Source organism: Glycine max, chromosome 8 (assembly GCF_000004515.6).
Source record: "Glycine max cultivar Williams 82 chromosome 8, Glycine_max_v4.0, whole genome shotgun sequence".
Taxonomy (NCBI): domain Eukaryota; kingdom Viridiplantae; phylum Streptophyta; class Magnoliopsida; order Fabales; family Fabaceae; genus Glycine; species Glycine max.
This window is the reverse complement of record NC_038244.2, coordinates 38,949,010-38,962,011: the sequence shown is the minus strand read 5'-3', so window position 1 is coordinate 38,962,011 and position 13,002 is coordinate 38,949,010. Positions and strand designations below refer to the sequence as shown.

General features: G+C 33.8%; 1 protein-coding gene across 1 annotated transcript; it reads right to left on the bottom strand.

Annotated features, from left to right (window-relative positions):
• Positions 1 to 9,285: 9,285 nt before the first annotated feature.
• Positions 9,286 to 13,002, bottom strand: LOC100807631 (ADP-ribosylation factor 2). Its single transcript, XM_014779316.3, has 7 exons — positions 12,794 to 13,002; positions 12,051 to 12,220; positions 11,549 to 11,619; positions 11,318 to 11,437; positions 10,183 to 10,301; positions 10,019 to 10,100; positions 9,286 to 9,556 (listed from the first exon to the last, which is right to left on the bottom strand). The coding sequence occupies exons 2-7, from the start codon at positions 12,196 to 12,198 to the stop codon at positions 9,551 to 9,553; spliced, it is 546 nt and encodes a 181-aa protein (XP_014634802.1). The 5' UTR covers positions 12,199 to 12,220; positions 12,794 to 13,002; the 3' UTR covers positions 9,286 to 9,550.

Sequence of the window (13,002 nt, the reverse complement as noted above, 5' to 3'; positions counted from 1 at the left end):
TATCGCTAGTTCAAGAGAATTTTACACAGTAATAATCGAACACAGATTCTCCTACTAAATAGATCATTCTCACTCATGTGAATGGAGTGAGATTTTACATCACTACATCAACTCTTTGGTTTATCTTGCCTTTCAATTTGTGTTTATATAAAAAAATATTGGTTTCTAACTTGGACTACTTGTTTTCTTAGGGTACTTTCATTACATTTTTAGTGTTCATTTAGATTAGATGCCAAAGTTTTGAGAATAATGTTTTCTTTTTGTAAAGGCTCGTTTATTTGACTTACATTATTATGCATGAGGTATTCTTAAACTATTATAATTTTGGAATTTCATATTCTTTTTTGTATATTTTTTTACGAGTTGTTATTATAATAAATGACATTACATTTTGGTATCAGAGCCAGGTTGATCCTATATCGGACTGTGTTAGTGAGTTGTTTTCAAAAGATCAAATATGGGCACATAAGACTGCTTATTAGAGTTATAAATGACATGTTATTCTTTTAGATATTGGACTTTATCAACCTAATGTTTGATTGGTGGTATGTAGATTTATGGCACCTAATAGGCAAAGGGCATTGGTGGAGCAATACTCAAGGGAGTTTGGCAACTCGGGGAGCTCCTATCACTTGGGAGGAGTTCAAGGAAGTTTTCTTGGAGAAGTACTTTCCTCACAGTGTTCGTATCCAAAAGGAGACCGAGTTCCTCCAACTTCGACAGGGAGAGATGATCGTTGCCGTGCATGTGGCTAAGTTTGAGAGCCTAGCAAGGTTTTCTCGTTATTTGAAGGATAATCCTCAACGTGATTGGAAGGCTATCAAGTTTGAAAAAGGCTTGAAACCGAAGTTACAGAGTTCTATCAACATCTTGGAACTTAGAGATTATCCTACCCGTTGATGGATTGACAAGTGTACCAATACGTCTCAAGTAGTAAAGTTAAAATGGAAGTCCGAATATCATATCCACAAGGACTTTGTTTGTACTTAGGTAGATAAATATTTTATTAATAAAATAAGTTAAAGAAAATTGACTCAAAAAAGTTATGAGAAAAACAATAATTTAAATTGGCAAAAAATTAAATCAAACAAGAAGAGAAATTAAACAAGAATTTAAATTAATTAATTAAAGACAAAAAATGAGAAAATTCAATATTATTGTAGAAGGAAATTCAAAAGATGAGAATGTTGAGAACTTAGCCTACCAGAGCTATTCTTTGATGTAATGTTAATGATTTTTCTCTATTTATAATTATTTCAATTTACACATGCATCTACTAGTATACTTTAACTTTGGTCCCCCGCATGAAAGAACTTAATTTATCTATTTTCTCTCCCAAATTCCTTTGCAGAGCTAAAATAGTAAATTACATTAAGAATAGAGATGTATAACAGGTTAAACAAATATCAACCTAGCCCTAGTGATGACTTTATTTAGATACTATTTCCCAGTTCTATTAGAAAATAATGTTTCACAACGCTACCCTTAAAATTTACCATGCAAATGGGTGATCAAGCACAAATAATAATATTAAGCACAATAAAGGATAATGCGAATGTGATATTATTAAATAGATAGGAAGAGAAATTACATCAAGAGTAGTTGACTGCCAAGTTCCCAACAAAGGGGATTTAGTCTCTCATTGTCATGGAGGTTTTACAATTGCAAGAGGGAAATATTTAGTAAATGGGGAAAAGATAAGAAAGGGAATGGAGGGAAGGAATGACTCTCAATACTTGTTTCTCCTTCTTCTAGTCTTTGTCTTCTATAAAAAAAATGTATTCTGTTGGAATTTCTATCTGTTTTTTCCTTCTTCTTTCTTCTTCTTTTATAGGTGCATATTAGTAGGCTTCTTGCATTAAGCTCGGCTTTACTTTCCTTAATTAGTCATGTTTTCCTTAATTATTCTTCTTTCCTTAATTAGTCATGCTTTCCTCAATTAGCTTGTTTTCCTTAATTAGCTATACTTTCCTTAACTAGCTTGCTTTCTTGTGCTTTATTTTACTCACTAAGCATCATAAATTCATCACTTTTAATATTCTCTGCACAAAAACGTAAACGATATTAATTTAACAATTATTTTCTCAAAAAAGAAAAATTAAGAGAGAAAAATTATAAATTCCTATATAATTTAACCCCAAAATATACTTATAATTAGCAGTTATCACTACCCTAGTGAACAAGTGTTGCATAGCAGAGTAGAAAATGCAAGCAATAAGGGATCAAAGATCTAAGGAGAAGGCTAACTTTGATGGGAAGAAATTCCATAGCAAGGATGACAAGTTTCAAAAGCAATTGCGACATGTGCCCACCATTAACAAAAGGAAAACATGTGCAAGAAGTTAGGAATGACAAAGGTGTCGGATGTCAATGGTGTGGCTTGATTCATAGAGATTGTCCGTGTCCTACAGCATAAACTACTTACTACAAATGTGGGAAAGTGGGACACTATGCTAGAAGTAGCAGGGATAAGGGGCAATCCCAACCAAGGCCACAAAACCAGGGGAGAGTCTTTACACTCCAAGGGGAAAAGGTGAAGGAGTCTGATGGTTTGATTCAAGGTGTGTGTTTTATTAAAGAAAGAAAAATAATTATATCGTTTGATTCAGAAGTGACACATTCATTCATATCTCTTGATTATGTGAAAGATTTAGCCTTGCTAGTTTCTAAATTGCCTTTTGATTTAAGTGTTGCTACTCCTGCAAAAGAGAAGCTTATTACTTCTATTGCTTACTTTAATTGTTGATCTTATATGCTTGCCTTTGTTTTGTTTGGATGTCATATTTGGTATGAATTGGTTGTCTTCAAATTGTGCCATCATAAATTTTTTAGATAAAACTATTTCCAATGCTAAACAGCCAATGCCAATTGATTCCTCTATGTCTAATTCCATTGTCTCTGTTGTTGCTTGCCTTAAGTCTTTAGTTTATAGGGCTCAAGGATACATGTTTTTGTTCTCTGCTAAAATGGAGGCTGAAAATGACATGCTAGCTATATCTATAGTGCACGAATTCCAAAATATTTTTCCTAGGGAAGTCTCTGATTTACCTCCAAATATGGTTGAGTTTAACATAGACCTTGTACCTAGGAGTGGACCTTATCAGTAGCACCTTATAGGATGTCACCTCTAGGGTTGAGTGAGCTCAAGAAACAATTAAAGGAGATGTTGGAGAAAGGGTTCATTAGGCCTAGTGTGTCTCCTTGGGTAACGCCAATACTCTTAGTGAAGAAGAAAGATGGAAGCATAAGATTATGTGTGGATTATAGGCAACTGAACAAAGTGACTATCAAGAATAAGTAACCATTACCTAAGATAGATGACCTTCTAGATCAATTGTGTGGAGTGTCAATGTTCTCTAAGACAGACTTAAGGTCGGAATATCACCAGATTAGAGTCAAGAGTGAAGACATTCCTAAGACTGCCTTTAGGACAAGGTATGGGCACTACAAGTATGTAGTAATGCCTTTTGATGTGACCAATGCTCCAGCCGTGTTTATGGATTACATGAACCGAATCTTTAGACCATTCTTAGACAGTTTTGTGGTGGTGTTCATAGATGATATCTTGATATACTCTAAAACATCGGAAGACCATAAGAAGCATTTAAGAGTAGCGTTGTAGATTTTGAGGGATGAACACTTGTATGCCAAGCAGAAAAGTATGATTTTTGGCTTGATGAGGTGAAGTTTTTAGGGCTTACCATCTTTCGTAGGGGTTTGGCAGTTGATTCTAATAAGGTTCATGCGGTGTTAGGATAGGGACAACCTAAGTTAGTGACATAAGTAAGGAGTTTCCTAGGATTGGCGGGTTACTATAGGAAGTTCATGGAGGGTTTCTCTAGACTAGCTTTACCCTTTACCAAGTTGACTAGGAAAGGGAAACCTTTTGAGTGGGATAAGGAGTGGGAAGGAAGTTTTCAAGAGCTAAGAAGTGGTTGGTCTCATCAGCGGTCTTGATTATACCAGATCCTTTGGTGAGCCTTGAGGTTTATTGTAATGCTTCTAAAAATGGCTTAGGGTGTGTATTGATACAAGAGGGCAAGGTGGTGGCATATGCATCTAGGAAACTTAGGACTCATGAAGGAAATTACCCCACCCAAGATCTTGAGTTATCAACTGTGGTGTTTGCCTTAAAGATTTGGAGGCATTACTTGTATAGTGCAAAATTTAAGGTTTTTAGTGACCATAAAAGCCTTAAATATTTGTTTGACCAGAGGGAGTTGAATATGAGACAAAGAAGGTGGATAAAGTTTCTCAAGGATTATGATTTTGAGTTAAAGTACCACCTAGGGAAAGCGAATGTAATGGCTGATGCTCTTAATAGGAAGTCCTTGCACATGTTTAGCTTGATGGTGCAAGAGATGAACTTGATATAGGAGTTTAGGGACTTGAATTTGAATGTGTCTCTGAATGCATTAAACATGAAGTAGAATAGACTGGAGATTGGTAGTAACATTAGAGACCTGATTAAGAAGGAACAACTTCTAAACCAAGAACTATAGTCATTGGTGAACCAATAAGTTATACCTTATCTGTCGATGACCTAGTGTTGTTTAAGGAAAAAGTCATAGTCCCTAAGGAGGGCAGTTTCAGAGAGAAAATTTTAGAGGAATCCCATAAGGGTAAGTTCACGATACATCCAAGGATAACCAAGATGTATCAGGATTTAAAGAAGATGTATTGGTGGATAGGGATGAAGAAAGATGTGGTTAGATTTGTATCTAGGGGTTTAGTATGCCATAGGGTTAAGATTGAACATCAGAAACCTTCAGGTTTGTTGTAACCTTTACAAGTTCTTGAATGGAAATGGGAACGAATCTCTATGGATTTTGTGATGGGTTTGCCTAAGACATATGGGTAATTATGGACATGCTAACCAAGTCTGCTCACTTCTTGCCAATTAAGGAAACCTACAGATTGGACAAATTGGCATTAGGGAGATAATTAAGCTTCATGGCATACCTACCTCTATAGTGTCAGATAGGGATCCTAGATTTACCCCTAGATTTTGGATAGTGTTCCAACAGGCTTTTGGGTCCAAGCTAAGTTTTAGCACAACTTATCATCCTCAGACAGATGATCAGATAGAAAGGACCATACAAACCCTTGAAGACATGATTAGAGCATGTGTTCTTGATGAAGGTGGAAGTTGGGATAAGTTTTTACTCCTTATAGAGTTTGTGTATTACAACAATTATCACGCTAACATAGGCATGGCACCCTTCGAAGCCCTTTATGGGAGGAAGTGTAGATCCCCTTTATGTTGGTGTGAGGTGGGTGAGAAGACCTTGATAGGGCTAGACATAGTTCAGGAAACCACAAATAAGATTAGGTTGATTAGAGAAAGGATGCACACTGCTCAGAGTAGGCAAAAAAGTTATGTTAACAAGAAAAGGAAGCTTTTAGAATTTCAAGGAAAAGAACATGTATTCTTGAGAGTTACTCGTAAGACTGGGATTGGGAGATCCATGAAGGTCAGAAAGCTAAGTCCTCATTTCATAGGTCCATTTCAAATCCTAAAAAGAGTTGGGCCTATTGCTTACTAATTGGCTCTTCCACCACAACTGTCAAATCTTCATGATGTCTTCCATGTTTCTCAACTCCAGAAGTATGTACAAGATATTTCACACATCATAGTTCTTGAGTCAATACAATGGAAAGGTAATTTGACATATAAGCCTAGACCTTTTCAAATCACTGACAAAAGCACTAGGACTCTGAGGAATAAGACAATTCATTTGGTGAAAGTAGTTTGGGAAGGATTGACTCTAGAAGAGGCTAACTGTGAGCTTGAGGAAAACCTTAGACATCAATATCCAAACCTCATTAATTGAGCTATGTTCACTCTTAAACTGTTAATAACACTGATTGTTAATCTGGTTAATAAATATTATTAATTTCTAAAAATAATCCAATAATTATTTAGATAAAGATATCTAAATATATCTTTTAGTAAAGAAAAATATAGATTAAATTGTTTGAATATATTAGATTGATTATAGATAATTATAATTAAAGATAATAGAAATAATAGATAAAAAAGATTGATTAAACAAATTTCAAATTAAATACAATTCTTATATAAGAGTAGACAGTCATTCTCTAAGAATCACACACATAAACAATCTTTATTGGTATTAGTGGGTTGCTCAAAGACTAAGAAAAAGAAAGAAAGCAAGAGAATTCTTTTGACACAATTGGTTGAGGAGAAGAAGAATATCAAGAGCACAAATTTCTTGCTTCAAAGAGGTGAGTAAAACAACTTTTTCTAAACCTCCATGGTATGAAGTCATGGTACGAATGCTTAAGAATGTGTTTTCTTTATATATATATATATATATATATATATGCATTTTCTAAAGGGCTTTATCATTGAATTAATGAATATATAATTTAACCTTAAAGATCAAGACCAATTTGAACATATGTGTGTTATGTTATAGTCATTGTAAATATTATATGTCTTAGTTATTATATTACATATATAATTGTTGTTATATATGTGGTTTCATATTATTAGCTGATTATATTATTGTTGTGGTTTAATTTTGAGAATTATTATTGGATGCGTGAAATTAGGGAGTTTGTTGGTATTTTTTTTAGAATGATATTCTTGTAATTTTGTGAGTTGATCATCACCTTCTGAGAAGGAATGATGATGTACATTTTATTATGAGATTATAATGTGTTAGATATCTCCATCTGGGATGAGAATAATATTTATTTATAGATACCTCCATTTGAGATGGGGAATCGATTCTGAATACCTCTATTTATGATGAGGAGGGGAAGTCATTGCATGAAATATGAACTCATAGACCCTTTAAAGAATCTGAGATTTACACTGGTTCCAGGAATCAAAGAATTGAGTCTTGTGATTCTGAAAATCACTAAGTTGTGTCTATTATATATTTATTTGGATGTGATGAGGTGTTGTCGTTTATTTAAATATTTTATTTATTTAGAATGCCATGAATTGTGATTGTTTTATTATGATTTTTTACTGGAGTGTGTGTATACACACACACAATCTTATTTTAAATTCATTGTGGATACTATAGTTGATTTTTTGGATTACTGTGTTGGTTGAGGACAACACTATTTGTGAATTCTTTTTAGTTATTTTATTCATTGGAATTATCATCTCATTATAAGTGTTGTTTTCATATCACGAGACAAAAAATTGTTGAGTTTTAAGAGACTTGAAGACATAGTATTCTTAGTTACATTTATTTTAGCTTGGTTAGTGCTTCAAAATAAAACGTTGGATGCTGCTACTTTTGTTATATTTTTAGCGTTCATTTAATTTAGATGTCCATATTTTGATGATAATATTTTCTTTTTGTAAAGACTCGTTTATTTGACTTACTTTATTATACATGAGGTATTTTCAAACTATTATAATTTTGGAATTTCATATTCGTTTTGATATATTTTTTACGGGTTGTAATTATAACAAAGGGTATTACATTGATCACTCCTTTTCTGTTTGAAAAAACTTTCTTATAAAAGAATTAGTGAATTAGAAAAAGATAATATGTAAATATTTCATTTTTCTACCAATAAAAAATCTCATTTTCTATTGCAATTGATTAGGTCTATGATATTTGTAATTAAATTGATTAGGAAAAAATTAGATTAATTTGGATGTGAAATTATTCCTAAATCTCCAAGACCTATGAGACTTGTGTCTCCCTAACTAGAACTCTGAGACTTTGGGAGATTTCTACAAGCAAACGCGAATTTGAACTTCTTAAACTTGACTCTTGAATGTGGAAACTTGATTCCTCAAGTCAAACTCAAACTCCCTAAAACAAAAATTTTGAACCTTTTAAGCCTTGTTTGATTAAGGTGATTCCATTTCCTACCTAATTGTTAACCCTAATTCAATTTTAGTTCTCTAAATGGATCATTGTAGCTTGACTTAATTGGTTAATGAATACGAAGTTTACACAATATTTCTAAGTTCTTGGGAAGGATCTTCAAATAGTTGCTAGCTTTTGGCTTTGTCTTCCCTTTTTAGAGTGCTTCAAGAGTTGGTTGTCATTACCAAAACTTTTTCTTATGTGTCTTCATGTGTTGGAAGTTTTCAACTAAGGAAGTCATGATTTACATTGCATTTACACGTAGGTTGGATACACTTTGTATATTGATTGGAATTGTTGTTTCAATGCTCAATTGGTGCTATGAATTGTGATACGGTAAGACATAGTCATATTTTTTCACTTTTAATTGATATAAAGACCTTGATTAATGTTCTCCTTCTCCTTATTACTTTTTTTAAAAATAAAAAAAAAGACAGTGCAATTTCCCATAATTTAAAAAGTTAAATTCTCTATCCCTCCCATTCTCCCTTGATCCTTGTTTTTGCATCCTTCTCTCTTGGAATTTCATTTTTTAACTAATTCTCTCTCTCTCTCTCTCTCTCTCTTTATATATATATATATATATCTTCTATTTTTAAATATATTATTTTCATCTTATATTTATATTCAAAATAAATAAGACATTTAGGAACCATACTCAGTATGCTACCTAAAACATTTAAATCTCAAAAAATATGAACAAAAGTGGTTTCTTATGGGCAAATAAAATAGTACCTTTTCCAGGCACTCGTATCTGTCCTAGAGAGGCTAGAACAATAAATTTTTAAGTTGAGTAACGTGACACATTAAATATACCACATGAAATGAATAGACGATAACAATTAAAAACACACAAAATAACAAGGAGTGACAGCTTATTATAGATTGAAAAACGTAATACATTTTTCAAGTACATTTTGAGTGCAAGCACGTAAATCTTATTTTAGACCGTGCAAACATCTTTTTAATGTTCAAATTCAAGTTTCTGTTTTAAAGAATATAAAATACGTTTTTGAGCTTTCAAAGAAAAAAATACACCCATTACAAACTTAGTTAAAATGAAGAGCAACTTCATATGTGAAGACCTTATTAAGGCCTTTAACCCTTTACCCTAAAAGGTGAGATAGAAGTTACACCCATTGAAGCTAACTACAGATCTACGCCATTGTTGAAATTCTGCTTGGCGTGACAACTGGGAAACATTACTCTGTTCTATGGTGTTCGATTTTATCCTATAGTGGAGCAACAGAGGAACATGATTGTCGAAAAATATAAAAATGGCCTGGCTAGTTGCATAGTTGCACTATGCAACGAAGGATGAATATTGCAGTATCACCGAGCACTACAAATATTCAAAGATTTCTCATTTTTTGGGTATCATGCAATAATAATCATGAGGAATATTAGCAAAATAAAATCATAACTCAATGGGATGGCGCATTGATTGGTATCAATTACAGTTATAAACATTGAATCCAAACTCAATTAAAAAAAAAAAAAACTCAAAAGTATTTAGACATCCCATGAAACAAATTCCTACTATAATTTTAGCCATCAAGATGTCCTAAGCCATAAAACATTAACATAAAGCCAATTTGTCTCATGAGAGAACCAAAAAAACAAACTAGATAATATTCACCCCTGCATCCAGAATCACCAATCCACAAGAAGACTCCCAAAAAGCATCAAGCCTGCAATGATAATCACACGAAGAAAAAAATCAGCACAGTTCCAGAAAACTTTCACCTTTTTTCAATTTATAAAACTCAGAAGGGCAATGAAAAGGTATATAGGTAGGAGGCAACCCCCCACCCCAAGAGCTAAGTCTCATATCAGCTAGAAATAATACCAAGTAAAGTATATAGGTAGGAGCCAACCCCCCACCCTAAGAGCTAGCATTTGAGGTTGAGCTAGGTTCAAACCCACATTCTAAGAAATTCTAAGAAATGTTATATAGAAAAAGAATTGTACATTTAGGGTTAAGGTATATATATATAAAAAAAAGAACCCATATACTCAAGCAGCTTGTATAATGCACAGATCAATTTTACTACCATCTCCAATCAACTAAAACGTCAACATACTTATAACATGCATTTTTAATCAAAGTCCAATGCCCAAGATAAAATGCAAGAAAGAAATCAATAGCTAACCTTGTTGGCTATGTTGTTGGAAAGCCAGTCCAAACCCTCATAAAGACCCTCCCCAGAGGTTGCGCAGGTGCTCTGGATGTACCTGAAAGAAACACAAAAGCATGTTAAATTTCAATAGGATAGCTATCAGTTCAGGAGAAGGGTGTCATGATCAAAATATTTACCAGTGGCGCTGTCTGAGAGAGTGGAGACCCAGCTTGTCGGTAATTTCAGCAGCATTCATTGCATTGGGAAGATCTTGTTTGTTAGCAAATACGAGCAATACTGCATCTCTCAGTTCATCCTGAAAAGAAGATTGAAATATTTAAGAAAAAATTAGGTCATTTTATCACAAGAATATAACAGAAAGCAAAAGTAAAACCATCAATGGTTCTGGTCATGATGTCATTATTAACATCAAGCCAAAAAGACAAATCAATAAGAACTCATCTTCCAAGGGTGCTTGAATGTTGCAGACACTACAGTTCCACAAAAAGCAAGTCAATTAACTAAGTAATTTTAAGAAAGGCTTTCTATTATAAATTCCTTTTCATCAATAGGAAAACACCCATTTTGGGCAATAGAACATCAATTTTGAAAACTTATGTATCATCATTAACAGCATAGTATCAGCAACATAGTCATACCAATAGCAGATAGAGAAAATTGCTCACTGCTTCAGCAGGAACAGTTCTTTCCTTCCATTTTTTTTTTAGATTTAATATGATATTTAAAACTATATATCCTGACCAGTTTAATATCATTTTATCTAATTCTGTGATAATACACCCCATCTATGCAAGTGAAACTTTTGATGAGTGGAAAGAAAACGACAGAAAATTTTGAAATTTGAACTAGGGAGAAAATTATAGAATTTTTTTCCCTTAGAAGTCAACTTTTCTCTGTTCTTTCCCCTCATTTTCTCTTCAACCAAACAAAAATAATTCAAAATTCAAAAATTTGCTCTCCTTATTTTCTTTCTCTACATCCAAACTTAGGGTAAATGCCAGATGAATATCTAAAATGAACAGACATGAAAACAAAAAAATATATATCATGACCCTAAGAGAACCAATCTAACTGGGGAGAAAATTATAGAACTTTTTTCCCTTAGAAGTCAACTTTTCTCTCTTCTTTCCCTTCATTTTCTTTTCAACCAAACAAAAATAATTCAAAATTCAAAAATTTGCTCTCCTTATTTTCTTCCTCTACATCCAAACTTAGGGTAAATGCCAGATGAATATCTAAAATGAACAGACATGAAAACAAAAAAAAATATATATCATGACCCTAAGAGAACCAATCTAAATGAACTATTACCTCATTCAACATCCTGTGCAACTCATCTCTGGCCTCAACAACTCTGTCCCTGTCGTTGCTGTCAACCACAAAAATGAGACCCTGTGTGTTTTGGAAGTAGTGCCTCCACAAGGGACGAATCTGCAAAAGAAAACATGAGCATTCATCTACTGACCTCCAAGACAAATAACTCAGCACCATGAAGGCTTTATCAAGAAATTTCTAAGAATGCATAAAGATCAAACTTTAAACCTTGTCCTGGCCACCAACATCCCAGACAGTGAAACTAATGTTCTTGTATTCCACAGTCTCCACATTGAACCCTAAAACAATTAAGGGAATTAAAAATAAGAAAACATAAAATTGTGAGTAACAGCATCCAGCTGATCTTACAATTTCACCCAGTTATGTAACAATACTTGAAATAAATAGGAACCCTGAAATCTCTCTTTAGTATGAAAGAAGTTACCAAGTTGTTTGTTTTTTTACAAGAGCCAGTAGTTAGTTATAGTAGTATCAATAGTTAATGAGAACAATTATAATATGTTCATTACAGATTCAATAATGTATGATTCATCATAAAGCTTACTAGCGTGTAACTACCTCCAAAATTAGTTATTTAACTAATGGTTCTACAAGGTATTAATAGGATCAATAATGAAAATGTAGGCACATTAATACTCTATAGGTAAAAAATTACAAACGCACACACACAAATTATATATAACCAAAATCAAAATCAAGGAACACTTACCAATGGTGGGAATTGTGGTAACGATCTCTCCAAGTTTGAGCTTGTACAGGATGGTGGTCTTACCAGCTGCATCGAGACCCACCATCAGAATTCGCATTTCCTTCTTGGCGAAAAGCCGGCTGAAAAGCTTGGTGAATGTCAACCCCATTTCTCCTTCAGTTAGTGGATCCCTACATTCACAAATTGCACTCAACATTAACACAACTGAACCTCAGCAACATTCAACCAAATCATTCCATTCGGCCAAAATAATCCCAAAAAATAACACAAATCAAACACTTCTTCCAGCAAGCCATATCAATATTAATTAAATGCGTGAATTAACAATCAAATCTGCGAAACTGGATTCGGCCAGATCTCAATCCAAACGAAAAAAACAACAGCACGCATTTCGATCCGCAAAATCATCACACGAAAACCGAAACAGATCGCGAAAAAGGAAATGAAATCACAAAATTATCGCAACGCGGATTGCGAAAAGGGGGGACGATCTGAGCATCCGGATCCCGAAACCTTCAGATCGAACGAATCAAAATTCAAAGAGCCGCAACGCAACAAACCAAAGCATATAAGAAAAACGAACGAAGCAGTTCCCAAATTGAACAGCGAAAAAAGCTCAAAATTCATTTCACATGCAATACAAAGCATGGAAGAGGGAAATGAAATTACGAGCGGTGGAATGGGTTCGCATAGATAGATGGAACAGAAAAGAAAGAGAAGGTGATAGCTGAATTTGAAATTACCTTGAGGGATCTCGAACGAGAAAGCGTAGAGAGAGACAGAGAGAGAGTAAAAAGAAGAGAGAGAAAGGCGAAGAATGCTTTACAATAACGCAAAATGGAAAGAAAGGGTTTTATATAGGAGGGAGAGACAAGAACGGGGGTACCCGATTTATATGCGCGTTTTGGATCAAATACCATTTGCACCCTGCAATGCATCTCACACGCTAATG